Genomic DNA, 20,652 nt, shown 5'->3' with positions numbered 1-20,652 from the left:
CTGACTTTGAACTTGTGATCCTTGTGATCTCCCTGCCTTCTCTTCTCCAAGTTGACTTTACAGACAGTCATGTGCCATCATACCTAGATTACCTATGAGTGTTGATGGTGGGGAATTCTTTCAATTTAAGTGAGGTATATTGAGTACCTGTAATCTGAAATCCACAATACCCCCCAAATGGAAGCATTTTGGGTGTCAGAAAGCCTCAACACTGGATGTTGGTGGCTCACTACTCAGGAGACTGAGATCTAAAGTATTGTTGTTTGAAGCCAGCCTGGACTGAAAAGTCCAGGAGACTCTGCCTTCAAAATAACCAACAAAAAGCAGTGTGGAAGTATGACTCAAGATACAATGTCAGCTGAGCAATCCAGCCAACGGGGTGTAAGGCCCTGATTCAGAACCTTACTACTAACCCCTCCCCAAATAAAGGGCTTAATATATTTCATATTTTGGAACATTTGACATTTGCTTACTTGGTAAAGTCTATGAAAATATTCGCAGATCCAAAGCCTTTTTGAAATTTTAAACATCTGGTCTCAAGCATTTTGAATTAAGTCATAATTAACCTGTATTATGTTTCATGAGAGCATAGACAAAGGGGAGTCTTCTCTCACAACTTCCTGTCCTCTTTGGTACACAGCAATATTCAGCTCACTCTAGGTCCCAGCAACTCCCAGTGTAAGTTATAATTACATTAACAGTTGTTTTCCCCTCCCAAGGGGATATGTTTTCTGTCTCCTTCTGTTGGTAGCCAGCAGACATCCTAAGCTATGGGGTATTTAAGAGTATTGTCCTTTGGGAGTTCCTGAGTAGGAGAATCTGTGAAATATACTGCTTCTTAAATCCCTGGGCTTAAAATGATGAATTACCATCACTGTTAACTTGAACAAGACATATCCTCAGAAGCAAAAGGGAGCTAACCAAAAGCACCCTGAACTTGTGATTCAGGGATTTTGGCTTTGATCACATGCATCATATTGCTTTACTCAGCCCTTCACATGAGGAATGGAACTGCTGGTCAGCATCTTCTTGCACTGACTGATAACATAATTGCCATTTATGAGAAGGTGACACGATTCTTTAAACTCATTTGCCTCCATCCATCAGTCTTTGTGGATGTTTCTCTTGGCCAGTGATTTTTCTCACTGACCTTTTCCCCTCCCTTGCCAGTAGTTGAGCTGTTAGCTTTTTAAACCACAAAACACAGACTCTTAATTTTGGTGTTGTGAGTTGTAGGGTGCTACTCACATTGATAGAGCTCAAAACAGACAACAGACTGGTTGTTCATACTGACCTTGTCAGGTGGTAATCTTCCTGCAATCTGTTGGACAGGCCATGCCAGAGTTTCCCTACATGATTCTCTGACTTATCTACTTTCATTGCTGATTCTTAGATTCTTCCTACCACTCCAGTGCACCTAAACTTCTAACCAATGTGATCTTTGTTTATCTTCAGTTATTTTACGCCTCAGGCCCTACTATTCTGAGAACTATTTCATACCTCTTTTTTTATTGTATCTGATTTTTAAATTATCTTTAATTATACGAAGGACTTGCCATTTAACAAAGAGCTTATGAATACACTATATCTTGATCAATATCACTCCTTTCAACATTTATACCCATTTCTCTTATACCCACTCCTTCCCTCACTGTTTTTTAATTTTGTAGGATATACATTGGATTCTTGATTGCATTCTCCCCCACTTCTCTTCTTCATTCATCTACCCTTTCCCCCTGGGCCTTACCTTATTCCTTCTGAGCACCCACTTCCTGGTTATTGAGTTTGCTGAAGTTTGATTTGGTTTCCTAAGGAATTATACTATTAGAGATCCCCCTTGAATCTGCAATATACAGTGAATATATTTGTATAAATTTGCATACCACCCAACATATTTACTTATGAGTTTGTACACTAAATCTAGTTTCCACATATGAAGGAAAACATGCATCCTTTGTCTCTCTGGGCCTGACTTACTTAACTTAACATAACTTTTTCCAGACTTTGTTTCTTTACAAATGCTACAATAGCATTCTTTCTAACAAAGAGTAACATTTCATTGTGTATATGTACCACTTTTTCTTGATCCACACATCACACGATAGCCTAATATTCAGAATATGTAGAGAACTTAAAAAGAAATTCTCAAAAAACCCAACTCAATTAATAAATGGGCTAATGAGAGTCTTCTCAGAAGAAAAAGTAAAAATGGCCAATAGACACATGAAGAAATGTTCAACATTTCTGGCATTAAAGGAAATGTGAATCAAAACAGCATTGAGATTCTACCTCACCTCAGTTAGAATGGCCATTATTAAAAACAAATAAACAAAAACTGATGCTTCTAAGGATGCAGTCAAAAGGGAACCCTAATACACTGTTGGTGGGAATATAAACTTGTTCATTCAGGAAAGCAGTATGGAGGTTCCTCAAAAAATTAAACATAGGGGCTGGGAAGGTGACTCAGTGGTAGAGTGCTTGCCTTGCATACATGAGACCCTGGGTTCGATTCCTCAGCATCACATGAGCAGAAAAAGCCATAAGTGGCACTGTGGCTTAAGTGGTAGGGCTCTAGCCTTGAACTGAAGAGCTGAGGGACAGCACCCAGGACCAACCAACCAACAAACAAAAACTTAAACATAGAACTACTCTATCACCCAGAAGTTCTACTCCTGGGCATTTCCCCAAAAGATTCAAACTAGGATACAGTAAAGCCACAAGCACACCATGTTCATTGCAGCACTATTCACCATAGCCAAGGTGAGGAATCAGCCCACGTGCTCCTCAAAAAAATGTGTTATATATTTTTATCCCTCTTGTGTAGAACCATATTTATCTGATACTTTCTACTATGGAATTAATTCATGGTTTTGTCTTTCAAGTACAGTCTTATTTCCCATCTTCTTCATGGATCTTATACCATATGTGATGCTATCCCCACTCCTCACATGGGAAGACAGGTTATATCACTTAGCACATAAGAGCAGCAGCATGCTGGGGTATTGCCTGGGAGAGAGGCCACCCTTTGCCTTTCCCCCAAGTAGAAGAAAGCTAAGCTTGAACAACATGTTTATGAGGATGTCTGAGGGACCTGTGACTCACTTTGAAACTTCACACGTGGCCATGGACAATGTTTGCTCTTCTGCTGCTCTAGAAAGGAACTGATCCAGAAGGTCTGTCCTATATCTGATTTTTTTAGTGCCAGGTTTGGAAAGAGGAGTCTTTTCTCTTATTTCTTCAACCCACCACCCACGCCTGGTATCTTTCAGGACTGTGGCTCTGATTTGGATAATGCTTTTAATTATAGTGTACATATTCTACCACCTCTGACAGATGAATGCATATTAACAGCAATCAGCCTTTTTGTCATCTTGTTCTCATGTGACAGCCCTTGAGTATCTACAATGTTCCCCCCACACTCACACACATACTCCTTCTCTGCTATAGAGTTGGGAAGGATAAGAGTAGATATGACACAGTATAAAAGTACCATTTCCTCTAAAGAAAAATACTATGTCCTCCAAGTGAGCAAATGCCACTGAAAGCCATCATGATTAAGCTAAGGTCTGAAGCTCTGACCAGGTAGCCATAGGCATGGCAATGACATGGCTTATGTTCAGCTATAGGTAGCAGGACCATGTGCAGTCTGACATCCCTACTAATTAGTAACTGCTGGCCAGTTAGGAAAAATGTTGACTTCAGTATGCTGATTTTCACTAGGTCAGTGTGACACGCTGAAAGGAATCTTGGATGTGATAAGAAGACCAGAGTTCTAAGTGTGGCTCCATCCTTTCTTGGCAATATGCTCTGAGCAATTCATTTTGCCTCTCAGAGCTTCAGCTATAAATGGAAGAGTTGAACTGGGTGATCACTGTAACTTTTCCATCTCAAATACTCTATACCAGTTCTGAAACGGTGTTTTTAATGGTTATGTATAAACGGCCAGCTGTATGAATTCAGATCATTGAGAACACATTGGGTTATAGAGAAGGCAGGCTGAAGATGATGAGTGGTTCACTGTGTCTTCCAATCTCTTAGAAAAAGACCCTCTCAGGTCACACACTTCCCAAAGCAGCCATTAGGCCTTTTTTTTCTCTCCTTAGATCACAACAGGCCAATGATAGAGTACTTCCCGTCTGAGAAGAGAAGTGTATTTAAAAGTGCTTCTGGGCTGGGAAGGTGGCTCAGTGGTAGAGTGCTTGCCTTGCATGCATGAGGCCTTCAGTTCAATTCCTCAGCACCACATAAGCAGAAAAAGTGGGAAGTGGCACTGTGGCTCAAGTGGTAGCCTTAAGCTGAAGAGCTGAGGGACAGTGCCCAGACCCAGAGGCCCCACAACTGACAATAAATAAATAAAAATAAATAAATAAGAGGCTTCTGCCTCTTAGTGAACTTTCTAACAAGAGAGGGCATGTTTTTGAGACCAATAATTTCCTGGATACCTGATAACACATAGGATGTTTTCAATAATTACTTACATTTTCAATAGTTACGTTTGTGTGATGCTGTCAAATCAGGAAGAAGTACTGAGCAGTTGAGGATAGTGAAATTATTCATTACTTTTGATTATCATATCCTTTTCCTGTTCTCTTCTATCAATCTGCCAGTTTAAGAAAAAAGAAAAAAGAAAAAGAAAGGATCAGAGCATTTCCCCAACACAAAAAGGCTGCCACTAAAGGCTGCTAATTTAGGTTGCAGTAATAGGATTTGTTCTGGTGCCTCTGATCTTCAGGTGTGTTATATTATTGTAGGCAGTAGCCAAGTATGTTATAATCGCTGTATTGAGATGTAAAAACCAATCCTTGTGGTTAAATTAACAAGTATCTAAAATGCTTTCTTGAACTGATGCCAGCAAATAATGAATCACAAATTCCTTTTGTATCTTAGGTTGAATTTGTAGCATGAACCCAGTTACCAAGACAATTAGGTTTGCTCTGATGTCTCTCAACCAGATCATTTTCTTCAACTCTCAACTAGACCCAAGTAGTTAAGTTTTCTGTGTGTGTAATAATTCTTTATTGTTATTTTTGAGTCACATAAAATGGTATGACACCATTTGTTAGGGAGTGGAATCCTGACTAAGAAATAGTTTTTTCTCTAAGAGGCCATCATTTCATGTGGATCATGGCTCAGGGACATCACAAGTAGAAAGTGAGACTGTATCTTAAAAATTATCAGTGGGAAAAACAAGACTGAAGGTAATGGTTAGTAGTAAGAGTGTTAGCTTAGCAAGTGCCTGGCCCTTTGTTCAAACCTCTGTGCCAGCAAGGGAAAAAAATTTCCAGGATCTTGAACTTTGAACTTATACCCTGCCACAGAAGCATTACACTACAAAAAAAAAAAAAAAAATCTGTTTCCCCACAAAGAAATCATGTTAATTAGTAAGGAAATATAGAACTCTCTCTCTAACTAGATGATAAAAGTAAGCATTCAGAATTAAAGAACCAGACTTTAGAAGTAAGGACTTAAGAAGTGAGCTGGCCTTCTCATATCTCAATACACTTAGGACTCAAAAAATTAACCCCCCCAACAACAACCGTCAAAGAAACAAACATCCCATTAATAAGTGGGCTAAAGACTTAAAAAGAGACTTCTCTGAAGAGGAAATAAGAATGGCCAATGGAAAGATAAAAGACCCTGAATAGCAAAAATGAGCCTTAACAGAAAGAATAGTGCTGGAGGAATATCAATACCAAACTTCAAACTCTACAGCAAAGCCATAGTAATAAAAACATCTTGGTACTGGCATAAGAACAGACCTGAAGACCAATGGAATAGAATTGAAAACTCAGAAATGAACCCACAGACCTATAGCCACCTAATCTTCAATAAGCAAACTAAAAATTTAGAATGGAAGAAAGACAGCCTCTTCAATAAATAGTGCTGGCAAAATTGCTTAATCACCTGTAGAAAACTAAAGCTAGATCCTTATATATCACCCTACACCAGAATCAACTCCAAATGGATCAAAGACCTTGGAGTCAAAGCAGTCACCCTGAAAACATTACAGGATGGAATAGAAGAAACCCTAGGTCTCCTTGGCACAGGCCAAAATTTTCTTAATAGAGACCCAGAAACACAACAAACCAAAGAAAGGTTGGACAAATGGGATTGCATGAAATTGCAGAGCTTCTGCATGGCAAAGGACATAGCTATCAAGATGAATAGAAAGCCCACGGACTGGGAGAAGATCTTCACTAGCCATACAACGGACAAGGGTGTCATATCTAAAATATAACTGGAACTCAAAAACTTAAATCCCCAAACAACAAATCCTCAAAGAAACAACTGCCCAATAAATAAGTAAGCTAAAGACCTAAAAAGAACCTTCTCTGAAGATGAAATAAGAATGGCCAATAGACATATGAAGAAATGGTCAACCTCTCTAGCCATAAAAGAAATGCAAATCAAAACAACATTGAGATACCACCTCACCCCAGTTAGAATGGCTATAATCAAGAAATCTAATAACAACAGATGGGGCGAGGTGGAGGGGGAAGGGATGTGGCCAGAAGGGAATCCTACTGCATCTTTGGTGGTGAGTATAAACTTATTCATCCACTCTGGAAAGTAGTATGGAGGTTTCTCACATAGAGCTCCCCTATGACCCAGCAATCCCACTTCTGGGCATTTGCCCAAATGATGACAAACAAGGCCATACTAAAGATAGCAGAACAACTATGTTTATCGGAGCATTATTCACCATAGCTAAAATATGGAACCAACCCAGATGCCCCTCAGTAGATAAATGGATTGAGAAACTTTACATAATGGAATTTTATGCCTCCATCAGAAAGAATGATACTGCCCCATTTGTTAGGAATTGGAAAGACTTAGAAAAAATCATATTAAATGAAATAAGCCAGACCCAAAGAAACATATGTCCCATGGTTTCCCTTATTTGCAATAATTAGTATATGTCTAGGATAATTCTATCAGATGAGCAGAAAAACTGAAAAGCTATATACATATGATCATATAAGATGATGCTAAGCAAAATGAACCCCAATATAGGGACACAAGAGGTTTTTTCTTTGTTGCTGTTCTTTTAAAGTACTACGTGATTTTTTTTTGTTTCTTTTGTATGTTCTTCCCCCTATGGTATAACCCTTGTTGTCACTGTATTTGATTCTGGTGCCTTGCATCTTGTATATACATTTTTATAATTTGGGGATGGGAAGGAAAATAACAAAATGTCAAAACAAGGATACAGCTTGACCCATTGTAGCAATGAGACATATAAGGCACTTTGTTGAAAACAAACTTTACAACTTTGGAGTGGGGAGGAAGGAGTTGAGAAGATGTGGAGGGAAGGGATAGTAGGAGAAAAAGCAGAGGATAACAATGCTTGATAGGAAATGTACTTATTACCTAACTAACATAACTGTAACCCCTCTGTACAGTATCTTTACAATAAAAAGTATTTATAAAAAGAAATAATCTGGCCTTATCCTTGAGGTGATTAGATAGGCAGCAAAGAATGAGAGATGTTCCATGACTGAGCCTAGGTCACACCTAGGTCACTGAGCCAGAATGTGAATCTCAGACTTAAAGTGAGCATAGTTTTTCTACCATATGCTGTTTCTTAGTCTTTATTTTCTGATAGTTGTAGCTGGGATGAGGCATCATTGTATCAGGACTATTATTAGCACTTCAGTTTGAGATGCATTGTCTTGTATCCACCCATTTTACCTGAAGGTGGGAGATAGTTTTATTGTCAGTCTAATCCCATTCCACCTAGCAGCATGAAAATAAATCAAGCTGAGTTTATATAGTCTTTACAGTTCTTCATTTTTATTTTTACATTTACAAAGAAGTCACCATTGCTGTCAACTGCATGGATAATGCTGCGTGAATAATTGCAAAATTTGTAGACTTGGGGATGTAATTACTGATGATATGCAGTAGGGATGGTAAATAAATTCTTTTTCCATTTTATGTTCCTAAAGGAGAGCTCCAAGGGTGTCAGATCAATTTCTAGCTTCCAAAAAGGAGGGAGGGTCACTGTGATAATTATTCTTGACTGTTTTCTTTGGTTGTCACTGTTCTAGGCAGATCTACCTCTGAACCAGTTTACACATGCTATTCTCAGTTGGGAGCTTTCACAATGACAAAATGGCTATGAGTTTCCATGGTGCATCACAGTTGTACTCTGTACAGAAAAGAAAGATGGTCCTATATCAAGGATGAGCTTACTCCATTCAGTGGTCTTACAAAGGGACATAAGCCCTTTATCTCTCTTCTCTGTTAAAAGCACTGAGCTTCCCGACAGTATGGAGTAAAAGTCTTTGATTTCATCACTTGGATCATGGGGATGACAGAGGTGGAAGAGATAGTTTTTATTTATCACTGGACTAGGTAGCTGTGACTGGAAATAAGTTACCCTCTGAGCCTTAGCGTTCATCCTTAAGATGGAGATCAGTTTTAATCATCAAAAAGAAGTGTTATGTAGAAGCTCCTTTCTCTTTTTTTTAAAGTATAGCTCAAGCTCTCAGTCCTCCCACCTCTTCCTCTTCAGCTGTGGATTACAGGCATGCACCACGACAGCCAACAGAAGTTCCTTGCTTAAATAGAACAATGGACCTTCTTCAACTAGGAAAGTATTTAAAAAATGATTCTGGGGTTTGATCTCAAGGGCTTGTGCTTACTAGGCAGATGCTGCACCGTGTTAGCCTCACCTCAGCTCTTTTTTTGCTTTAATCAGGGTCTTGGGCTTTTTCCTGGTGCCAGCCTCCCAAATAGCTGGATTTCAGGCATGAGCTATCATGCCCAGCTTGATTGGGAAACTTCTGAGAATAAAAAATGAAGTGTGTGGGAAAAGTTTCCTGTTTCTTTCCTTTCTCACTATCTGTGTTAATCTGAGAAGCAAGTGCCAAGGCAGTATTAAATGCCTGTGGGAGAAAATGAGGAGGGCCTACGTAACAGTAGGCTAGCTGTCAAAATGCAGGGCAGGACTGCCTCTGAATGCAGGAGAGAAGGAAGGAGGGGGAAAGTCGCATGACCATCAAGGATTTTACAACCAAAGTCATCCCTCAAGGATACTCACAGTTTTCCCCAGGAACAAACCTGTCTCAATCTCTCTCCATACTGTCTAGGGCTAGGAAAGATTCATGCCCTCATTGGTATGATGATGTTCCTGGTTAGTGAACTCCCCATAACTGGAGCTTTGTAGATGCACTCTTATACTCACACCTTCCAGTATATGAAGCAAAGTGTTCCTTCAGGTTAAGCTTCTCTATCTTACCTTTAAAAGCACTTTGGAGTAAGGAGTTTCTCAAGAAGAGAAGAGAGGGGTTAAGAGAGTATTCAAAGGGATAGCTATTAACTTGAGTTCAGAGCACTCCTAAAAGGTTCAGAAGTGCCACGGCACGAATGGGAGAAGGATTACGAGAAAGAGTTGGATACATGAGTGCAGAGTTTGGAGTATGCCAAAATGGCAGACAGTTGATTCTACACAGCTATTCCACCAGACACTACTGCCCACTCATGAATTTTGTCCTGTTTCCTTGTAGTTGTTGAGCTAGTGAGGTGTGTTCTCCCTGGACTTACTCTCAAGTGCTTATTTCAGGAAAGCAAGAAGGTAAAACAGGAGAGAGGAATTGAAGGAAGAAGACTAAGCTTCAGGTATAGCTTGGAGTTATATGAACTTTCTGAAGATACTTAAACTGAGTAACTTACCTATGGATGAAACCAATTTTGATTTGTAATCCTATATGACCCAGTCATTAGTTTTGCTGCCTGTTTTTCTTCTTTCTCTACAATTTTTTCCCCTTAAAAGAGTTGTTCTCATATGGAAAAATGAAAAGAATATGTTGTTTTCTGCTTTTCTATAACATGCTGACAAAATAGAGAAAATAAAAGAAACAGTTGCAGATCAACTGAGAAGAATCTAATTTTGCTTCAGTCAAGACATTGGTGAAATAATTGAGGCAGTCTCCCTTGACCATTCATGATGCTCTGGTGACTCTAAATTGTATGAAAAAGTAAAGTCAACACTAGCCTAAGAATCAGTAGAACTTAGTTCATAGTCCTGACTAGACTACTACCTTGGGGTGACACTTTGCTTGGGTGGCTATGTGCCTCCAAATGTTATTAGAAAAAATGTGGGTGCTGAGGAAGAGTGATGAGTAGATGGGTAAGGGGTGCAGACCCTTCCATTCTGATATTCTTGGATTATCACTGCACTTTTCAGGAGACTGACTTTGATAACCAAAACATTGGTGACTCCCTACTCCCCCTAAACCTTTTGAGTTACCTTGATAACATCCTGATTTCCTCTTAGACTTGTCAGGATCACCCGAGGATCATTCAAGACCTTTAAAGGGAGAGGACTGGATTTTGAGGAGTAAGATAAGTGGGTAAAAATATCTTCAAAAGTTTGTCTCCTTCCTCAGAATATGCTATGTGGATACTGGGGTGTCTGCTAAAAGAAAGATATTATTTTCTAGCTCCTATAGATCTTGCCAGTGTTTGTTCTTACTAAATTAATACAAAGTACCTGAAGCCTCATCTCTCCTTCCTCTTATTTAAGAATGTCTAAGAAGGAAAACAGTTGTTTTATGTCGCACATCCCTTTATTCTTCCTTTATAGTTGTAGAGAGGCTTTTCCAGGTTCCCTTAAATAATGGAAACTTAATGCTGAGAGAAGAGAAAACACAAAATGGCACCTGATGCATTTCTGTGTGTGCATGCGCCATGGTTATGGGACTTGAATTCAGGCCTGGGCTCTTAGCCTTTTCGCTCAAGGCTAGCACTCTACCACTTGTGCCACAGCTCCACTTTTGGCCTTTTTTTGGGGACGGGGGGTCCAGTCGTGGGGCCTGAACTCTGGGCCTGGGTGCTGTCCCTGAGCTCTTCAGCTCAAGGCTAGTGCTCTACTACTTGAGCCACAGCGCCACTTCTGGCTTTTTTCTTTTTGCTTATGTGGTGCTGAGGAATCGAACCCAGGGCTTCATGCATGCAAGGCAAGCGCTCTACCACTGAGCCACCTTCCCAGCCCAGCTTATGGCCTTTTTTGATGATTAATTGGAAATGAGAATTTCATGGGTTTTCCTGTGATCTTAACCTCTTGAGTAGCTCCTGAGTGGCTAGGATTACAGGTGTCAACTACTGGCACCTGACTATTACTACTACTCCTTTTCTTTTCTTTTTTTTTTTTAATTAGCTTTGCCAACAGTTTGAGTAGAAATTTGTGCAGCAGGTCACAAAAACCATGTGCCATTATTGGTGGCCTCAGCTAAGTATGGTCTGGGATTTGATATTTATTCTATAAGAAGAGGGTTTGATTGCACTCATAAGGAGCTGGTCTTTGAGACATGCAACTCAGAGATTTAGTAGCTTCATGCCAGCCTCCATTGGTACATTCCCTCCTGTATGACCAATCAGGTGTTAGTGATGAGCCCAGTCAGCCATAGCCAAGTTTTCAAAGTTGGTGTTATTAGATGCATACAGCATAAGCCATATTGTTCCTTCAAAAAGAACCCTTTTTGGGCTGCTGTCCTCAGGACAGTGTATATGAGAGTGTTTTGTAGTTTCATGACATCTTTCGTGCATTGAATCACTCTTTTGGTGACGGATAAATCACAGCAGAACAGCAAGAACTCCTAGGAGAGAATTTGCTGATAGTGAAATTTTGAAACAAGCAAGGATCTAGTCTCTTGGAACAGGCAAGACTCCACTGTTACCCACTAAGATGTAACTCTCACAAGGCTATCTAGTGAGCAACATGAAGGGTGGGCCCCAAGGCTTAGAGGTTATGGATAGGATCATGCTCAGTTGACTGGCTCTGGAGTCAAGGGACCCTCCTGTGCCAGGCCTGCATGATACTCCAGAGGAGAATGCAGTCTGTGAAAGACACCCTCTTGCTAGAGATTTCAGTTTATCTTTCCTTCGATACACAACAGTGGCTCTTGACCTATGTCAGAATCACTTGAAATGTTTGTTAGTGGTATATATTATTGGACTTCAGTTTAGACAGTGTGTTCTCTGAGGTTGAGCCCAGGCAATGTTTTGTTTGTTGTTGTTGTTGTGGTGGTGGCGGTGGTGGTGGTTGACCGTTTGTTTGCTAATTTTATCTAGGGCTGGAGGAGTGTCTCAAGTGGTACTTAACTATCAAGAGCCTTCCCTGAGTTTAAAAGCTCTGTATCACCAAAGAGCATGTACTTGGTTTTTTGTTCTCATGATGGTACTGGGAATGTGGCTTTTCTGCTCAAAGCTGGAGCTGTATCTGCCACTTGAACCACATCTCCATTTCCACACTTATTTTTTTAAATATAAATCAGCACTATACCTGAAACATATTAATTATATCTGTCTAGCTACATACAGACAAGCAGAGGCTATTTGTCCTTTGAATGAGTAGCTACCTCCTACTGCTAAATATAACAGGTTATATAAAAAGCCAACATAGGATTCTGAAAGGTATTCCTCAAAAAAACCAGACATAGAACTTCCCTACGACCCAGCCATACCACTCTTGGGCATCTATCCAGATTGTTACAAGTCAGGATACTTCGAAGTATCTTGCACATTCATGTTCATTGCTGCAATATTCACTGTAGGCAAGTTATGGTAACAGCCCAGATGCCCTATAACAGATGAGTGGATCAAGAAAATGTTGTATATATACACAGTAGAATTTCACTCATCAATTAGAAAGAATATAATTATGTCATTTTCAGGGAAATGGCTGGACCTAGAACAAAGCATGCTAACTGAGGTAAGCCAAGCTCACAGAGACAAACGCCACATGTTTTCTCCCATATGTAGAATCTAGATTTAAAATGCAACTGAACATGATAACTTACACAGGACTCTAGGTTTTCACACATAGTCCGACTAAAGGATATCCTTAGGGGAAGAACACAAAGGTGTGACTTCTCTGAACATTTAAAATACTATTTATGTAAGCATACTCCAGGAAATGGAAATGTGTTTTGTTGTTATTGTTGATGGTGATGGTGGTAGTGGTGTTTTTGTTTTGTTTATTTTTTTATAGGGACAAAGGAGGGTGCAGAAAGGGGGAAGGAAGGGTGAACAAATTCAATCTTGCTATTCAGTATACACTATGTGGAAAATGACTTGTGGGCAGGTATGGAAGGAGAAAAACTGAGAGAAAGCAAAGGAAGAGGTAACATTGCGCATAAAAAGGAATGTACTCATTACCTGACTTATGAAATGGTAACCCCTCTGTACACACCTTAATAATACAAATAAAAGTATTTTTAAAAAAGATTCTAAAAGGTACAGGAGAGAAGACAGCCTGGCTAGGAACCCCAGAATCTGGGAGTTGTATAGTTGTGAGTCCCCTGATTTTCTCTTTGGTTTAGGTATCCCAGACTCAGATTGATCAAGCTGGCAGTTAGATATGCAGCAGGAACAGACACAAAACCAGATACACTCTCTTTGGTCACAAGATGAACAAAGGGGCAGTGTAGCAAGGTAGACAGCTTGTAGATGATAATCAACTTCCAGCCAACCAGCACCAAAAAACTGCCCCCCCTCCCTGCAACAGCCAGCATGTCTGAATGGAACACTAGGCTTTCACTACAGCTAAGCCATAGGTGCTCTATCTATCCTCATTGGGTGGTGTCTGAGAAGAGCATCAAGACTTCCTCCCTTGCTTGCATATCTTCCCTATCTAACCCAAGTCATTCCAAGGAACCCAAACTTTTACCTCTGCCCAGTAACCGTGAGGGTGAGCAATCATGCCATAATGTATAGTGTCAGAAGACACTTGGAGACTGTGACAAGACACTCCTTTCCTTGACACCCAAGGGACATTAGTGGAAGCCTGCAACCAGGGGAACCATAGCTGCCCCCATACCCTGCAGTGACAAGCAGTCCCTTTCTCTTGTAGGTGTCAACAGAGCTGGAAAGAAAACCTGAATTTACTCTCCCCTGGTAGTGACAAGGTGATACTCTACTTCTCATGTGTGACCATTGTCACAGTATGATAGTTAAAACATAAAGCTTAAATAATATCTACAGTCTTAGAATAGTTAAAGGTCCTAGATTTTGATTGGAAAACCACACACAATCTCAGGTATGAAGAAAATCTCACCTTTCAGGCAAAAAGACAACAGACACCATCATGATGATAGAGATAGACGCAGGATGATAGAGATGCTAGAATTAGCTGACAAAGATCTTGAAGTAACAGTCATAAAAATGCTTCCACAAACAATTACAAACTCTTTTGTTGTTGTTGTTGTTGTTTTCTGTTTTTAGATGGCTATCATGACATTGCTCAGGCTGGTTTTGAACTCCTAGGCTTATGGGATCCTCCTGCCTCAGTCTCTGTAAGTGCTGGAGCTTTGGGGTTATGCCACCATACAAAGGAAGTAAAAAAAAATAGTGTGTCTCAGCCAAGAAATTGAGGAAATAAAGGATTAAATGGAAATACTAGAACTAAAAACATAATAGTTCAGATAAACTCAAAAGGTGGATTCAACCAGAGATAGCTGGTGCTTAGTAAGCGTGGCTAACAGAATTGACTGTACAGGCAGAGTATGTTGTTATGACCATGAATGTGGCTTAATACTTGCCATCATATTGTAAATACATCATTATATCTTGCTGTTTAAATAACTCCTTTGACATAATTGTGTTGTGTATTTAAAATAGGTACCCACATAAAACATTTCAGTTCAAAGTAACACCATGGCTGGAACAAAGGGCCTGTATCCCTGTATGAGACCATATGTGAATCTGAGTCAGAGATGCAATTCATAGTACTAGGTTTTGAGGGAGATCTTAGCAATTGACATGTATACAAAAAAGTCAACTTGGGAAGCAGGAAGTTTAGAAAAACATGTCAAGTAAGGGATGTTTGAAAAACCTAGAAATGTTTACCTTGTGTGTTTATCTATCTGAAGGGGTTCTTACTTAGAGAAGGAATTGTTTTCCTTGTTCTGTGTTCTAACTAAGTTATTTAGAAATGCTAGTAGTTCCAGGAAAGCATTTTTAGAAAATAAATTTTAGTTATAGATGAAATTTTATTGTTTGTGGAAGTGTTTGAATTAATTAACAATCAATCCTAGAAAGCCAGCCTATATCTACTTTCTGCATTGTGTTGAGTTTTCAGAGACTGAGTGGTGTGTAGGTGTGTGCATGCATATGTGTGTGTGTGTGGATGCATATCAGGTATACTTACTGTGTCTGTGTCAAGCTGCTGGCAAGGTGTTTCTGCCTGGCTTCACTCTTAAGGACCTGGACATAGTCTCTAGTATCCTCAATAATTCTCCCAGCTCTGGTATGTTTTGATATATTATGGCCATCCTATGAATTCTCTTAATGAAATCCACCTAGCTAAAAGTGCTCATTAACTCAGCATGTACTTCATTGCTCTGACCTTTCTTGAGTCTACCTTTGATTGTACATTCTTGCTCGATTTTCCTGGATAGCACTGCTCTGTGACAAACACCAGTGGAGATGGAGCAGGAGTCCCTGTCTCGGCACCTGGAGATTGGACCTGGAGGGAATGTGGTTGGCTTCAGGACTTCTGGTTCTTCCCTTCCACATTGAGGTGCTGCTAACCTCCTCATGCACTATGCTTTGAATGGTCTCATCTCCATTCCTATTCTCACCCCTAGCTGCTTGGGGAAAGAGGCAGGTCTTCTGTTCCAAAGAGGACAGGATCATAATCAAATGATAATCTTAGTTCACTTACTTGGCTTGTGTAGAAATCATGTCCTGCACTTTAAAGGAGAGATTGGTATTAAAATTTCAGTGCATCTCACAGCATCCTTCACACATCATAAAGCCTTGTTTTTACCCCTTCTCTGTTTAATTCCTCCTTTTCCACTCCTCTGGAGTGATATATAGATCTTTTTCTCCCTTTCAGTTTCTCTAAGAAATTTTGATTTAGAGTCCAAGCCTCCTTGGCCCCTTCCCCTTGCCCTGTGTCCTGCAGAGACATTTTCCTAAAGTGCTTAGAGAAAATTGATTATACCAGACATGTGACATTTTTCATTTGTCCTTTTTTAGCAATCAGGTCCCAGCCTCTTAGAGGGAAAAAGGCCAGGAGCGAAATGCATGTGTTTGCATTAGTAGTTCAATTTATGTCCTGGATCTATACTGAGGACAAGCCTAACTTATTCATTTACAGCTTCTTTTATTGCAGAAAAAGGAGTGGACGTGGGATGAAAACAAGATGCTGGTGATGCAGGACCCTATTTACAGGTAAGAGTCCAGCCCAGTGCTCAGGAGGATGCTGAGTCCCAGGGTTCTTCGGCTGTCCCCCAGAGCCATCTGATATGTCAGATGGATATAAATAAACCTCTACTGCTTGTCCTTTCATAGGCCTGCTATTTCTATAGATATAAGTACAAGAACTATTCTGCCTTATCTTTAAGATTGAAAGGAAAGTTTTTCTGGCCATTAATTGCCCTATTTAAGGGAACTATGAAGAATTTCTTCTTGGTTATTAATCTAGATCTCTGAGTTGTATTTGGAGAATTGTCCTAACTGAAATTCCATAATAGTTCATAATGAAGAGTGAGATAACTGAATTAGCCCATTCTCCCATGCTACAATTTCCGTCGTCTCTTCCACCTTTTGGAGCATAGGCACATGCTCAATTTCCAGTGCTATATCTATGCCCAATCTCCAGTGCTATGACCTGAATGTTAGGTTTTTTCAAAATTTGTATGTTGAAATGTTTTTTGGTTTGGAATTGGTGTGTGTATGTGTGTGTTTGTTTTTGTGGGTATAAAGGTTTGATCTCACAACTTCAAGCTTTCTCAGCTTTCTTGGCTGGCATTCTGGAGACATACCACTTTGGCTTTTTTCTGGTTATTTTGAAAAAGGAATGTCATGAGCTTTTCTTCCCATGTTAGACTCAAACTATGATCTTGGGCATTAGCCACCTGGCCTAGCTGGTGTTAAAATTTTCAGTAGTCAAGCTGATAATGTTAGAAGGTGGAGTTCTCAGGTGATTAGGCTGTGAGGATCGATCTTTGTATTTTAGGTAAGGATCCTTATAAAGGAGTGGGTGGGGCCCTCCATAGCTTGCCTTTTTTAAAAGCCATGTGAACACTGCTGGTGGGCACCATTTATAACCCAGAAAGTGGGCTTTCATCAGATACTGAAGCTTCTGGTCCTTTTTTCTTGGACCTCCATGCCTTCAGAAATTTGAGAAATAAGCTGGGCACTGGTGTCTCACGCCTGTAATCCTAGCTACTCAGGAGGCTGAGATCTGAGGATCACAGTTCCAATTCAGTCTGGGCAGGAAACTCCATGAGACTCTTATTTCCAATAAACCACTAGAAAACTGGAAGTGGTGCTGTGTCTCAAGTGGTAGAGCTCTCACCTTGAGCTGAAGAGCCCAAGGAAAGTGCCCAAGCCCAGAGTTCAAGCCCCACAACCGACAAAAAAATAAAAAAATAAAAAAAAAGAAATTTGAGAAATAAATTTATATTGTTATGAGCCACTACTTTATGATATTTTTAATCCATGCCGAGGAGCTGATTTCAGTGAGTGAGATTGATATGATTTCTATACATGTTGGATGGCTGCCATCCTAACAACAGCATACGATAAGCTACAGTTTTCTTGGGAAACATGACAGTACCTGGCATCATGGATGTCATTCTTCTGTATTGGATTTCTACAGCCTGAGACCCACCCTACCTCTCCTTGTTTCATTCACTGGATGAATGGCTGATCTTTGGAAATTTAGAGACCTAAGTTAAGGTTTACTTTTAGTTCCCTCTCAAATTATTGCCATGCCTTTGTTGCCAAAGTGGATAAGGATTGGAATTCAGCTGTGAAGTTGGTATTATGGTGGTTCTGCCTTTGAATGGAATTTCCGTTCATTCAGATAAGCAGCAAGTAGTCTTCTGGGTCATTTGGATTACTGAAGTGATTGGTCCTTAGTTCTTGGGGAGTTTCGGTCCAGTGTGGAAACAGACACTGAATATGTCATTGTAGTACTGACAGGCTGAATTTCTTCCTATGTTCCAGTTGCACTTTCAGTGTTTCTTGAAATTATTTTAATGTGTTTCTGGTATGCACATATGAGTGTATCCTTTTAATATGTCACTCTTGACACTGGACTGCAAGACTCTTTTTTTAAAAAAATCCTTTTATTATTCTTTTTTAACACTGGACTGCAAGACTCTTGAAGGGGAGAACTTTCCCTGTTCACCAAGCCCATGCCTGGCCCATTGAAGCATTTAAAAAGTGTGCAATGGCTAGACACTATGGATTGTGCCTGTTATCCCAGCTACTCAGCAAGTGGCGATGGATCATGGTTTGAAGCCAGCCCAGGCAGGAAAGTCCATGAGACTTATCTTAAATTAACCACCTAAAAATTGGAAGTGGATCTGTGGCTCAAAATGATACAGTGCAGCCTTGAGCAAAAAAGCTCTTATTTAGTGCCCAAGATAAATATATTGAAACATATCTGAAAATTAACATAAATTATGGTAATTCACAAGGTAGAACAATTACTTTCTACTTGAGTGATGAAAAAACTTTTTAAGAAATATATTGTCTCAGAACTGGGTTTGAAGAATATAAATAAACCTCTCACCTGCATTTTATAGAAAGGAAAGTTTCTGTTGTTTTTTTAAAAAAACACAAAAATAACATTGGCAACGTGTGTGTGTGTGTGTGTGTGTGTGTGTGTGTGTGTGTGTGTGTGTGTGTATATCTTCCATATATATATATATGATATTTTTGTAGTTTTTCTAATTGTGAAAATATCATACAGAGGGGTTGCAATTATGTGAGCAAGGTAATGAGTACATTTCTTATCAAGCATTGTTGCCTCCTCCTTTGTTTCCCCTTCCCATCTCATCCCATCTCCCCTCCCATGCCCCCCCCACCAGCCACCCCCGTTCCCCCCTCTTCCACCAAAGTTGTAAAGTTCGTTTTTTGACATAATATCTTGTACATCTCATTGCTGCAATGGGTCCACCTGTATCCCTATTTAAACAATTTGTTTTTTCCTTTCCCCTCCCCAAATTATATCAGCATCAAATACAGTGAAAACAGGAGTTATGCCCTGCCAGAGAAACATACAAAGCAACAGAGAAATCAATTTTATAAATATGTTAGAAACAATAGCAAGAAATAAAAAAAAAATGTTTGAGTCCTTATCTTGGGCTTCATTTCGCCTAACATCAACTTAGCTGACCATTGTTGCTTGTCCCAGACATATACTAGTTATTGCAAATAAGGGAAAACATGGGACCTATATTTCTCTGGGCTTGGCTTACTTCACTTAATATAACTTTTTCCGTCTTTGCATTTTCTAACAAATGGGGCAATGTCTTTTTTTTTGATGGAGGCATAGAATTCCATTGTGTATATATACCACATTTTCTAGATCCGTTCATCTACTGAGGGCCATCTGGGTTGGTTCCATATTTTAGCTATGGTAAATAATGCTGCAACAAACACTGTTGTGTTGGTAACTTTAGTATGGTCTTGTTTGTTAACATTTGGGTAAATGCCCAAAAGTGGGATTGCTGGGTCATAGGGGAGCTCTATGTGGAGTCTTTTGAGGAACCTCCATACTGCTTCCCAAAGTGGTTGAACAAGTTTACATTCCCATCAATAATGCAGTAGAGTTCCCTTCTGTCCACATCCCTTCCAGCATCTGTTGTTATTAGAGTTCTTAATTATAACCATTCTAACACGGGTGAGGTGGTATCTCAATGTTGTTTTGATTTGCATTTCTTTTATGGCTAGGGAAGTTGAGCATTTCTTCATGTGTCTATTGGCCGTCCTTCTTTCCTCTTCAGAGGTTTCTCTGTAAGTCTTTAGCACATTTTTTAAATGGGCAGTTGTTTCTTTGAGGATTTGTTGTTGGGGGATTTAAGTTTTTGAGTTCCAGGTATATTTTAGATGTGAGACCCTTGTTTGTTGTATAGCTAGTGAAGATCTTCTTCCAGTCCGTGGGCTTTCTATTCATCTTGATAGCTATGTCCTTTGCCATGCAGAAGCTCTGCAATTTCATGCAATCCCATTTGTCCAACCTTTCTTTGGTTTGTTGTGTTTCTGGGTCTCTATTAAGAAAATTTTGGCCTGTGCCAAGGAGACCTAGGGTTTCTCCTATTCCATCCTGTAATGTTTTCAGGGTGTCTGCTTTGACTCCAAGGTCTTTGATCCATTTGGAGTTGATTCTGGTGTAGGCTGAGATATAAGGATCTAGCTTTAGTTTTCTACAGATGATTAACCAATTTTGCCAGCACCATTTACTGAAGAGGCTTTCTACCATTCTTTTTTTTTTTTGAGCTCCCTTATCGAAAATTAGATAGCTATAGGCCTGTGGGTTCATTTCTGGGTTTTCAATTCTATTCCATTGGTCCTGAGGTCTGTTCTTGTGCCAGTACCAAGCTGTTTTGATTACTATGGCTTTGCTGTAGAGTTTGAAATTTGGTATTGACATTCCTCCAGCACTGTTCTTTCTGTTAAGGATCGTTTTTGCTATTGAGGATCTTTTATTGTTCCATATGAATTTTTGGATTGCCTCTTCTATTTCCCTGAAGAATGAGGTTGGAATATTGATAGGTATCACATTGAATTTGTAGATAGCTTTGGGAAGTATTGCCATTTTTACTATGTTGATCCTTCCAGTCCAGGCGCGTGGGAGTTTTTGTCACTTACTAAGTTCTGTTTTGATTTCCTTTTTCAGGTTTTTAA

General features: G+C 39.7%; 1 protein-coding gene across 7 annotated transcripts in view; it reads left to right on the top strand.

The window, feature by feature from the left end:
• The window catches only part of LOC138815135 (carboxyl-terminal PDZ ligand of neuronal nitric oxide synthase protein), a 342,848-nt gene that overhangs the window by 210,611 nt on the left and 111,585 nt on the right, over positions 1-20,652 (top strand). For 4 of the 7 annotated variants that reach the window (XM_070004399.1, XM_070004398.1, XM_070004392.1 and 1 more), the window contains exon 4: positions 16,124-16,182. In XM_070004399.1, the coding sequence (XP_069860500.1) occupies positions 16,124-16,182 (59 nt within the window). Of the gene's footprint in view, positions 1-16,108; positions 16,183-20,652 lie in introns of all 7 variants that reach the window. The other 3 variants (XM_070004393.1, XM_070004391.1, XM_070004394.1) reach the window with 1 other exon arrangement.

Source organism: Dipodomys merriami, unplaced genomic scaffold (assembly GCF_024711535.1).
Source record: "Dipodomys merriami isolate MVZ:Mamm:240054 unplaced genomic scaffold, mDipMer1.0.p SCAF_625, whole genome shotgun sequence".
Classification (NCBI taxonomy): domain Eukaryota; kingdom Metazoa; phylum Chordata; class Mammalia; order Rodentia; family Heteromyidae; genus Dipodomys; species Dipodomys merriami.
Note: the sequence above shows the minus strand (reverse complement) of the source record. Positions and strands in the feature narration are given on the sequence as shown.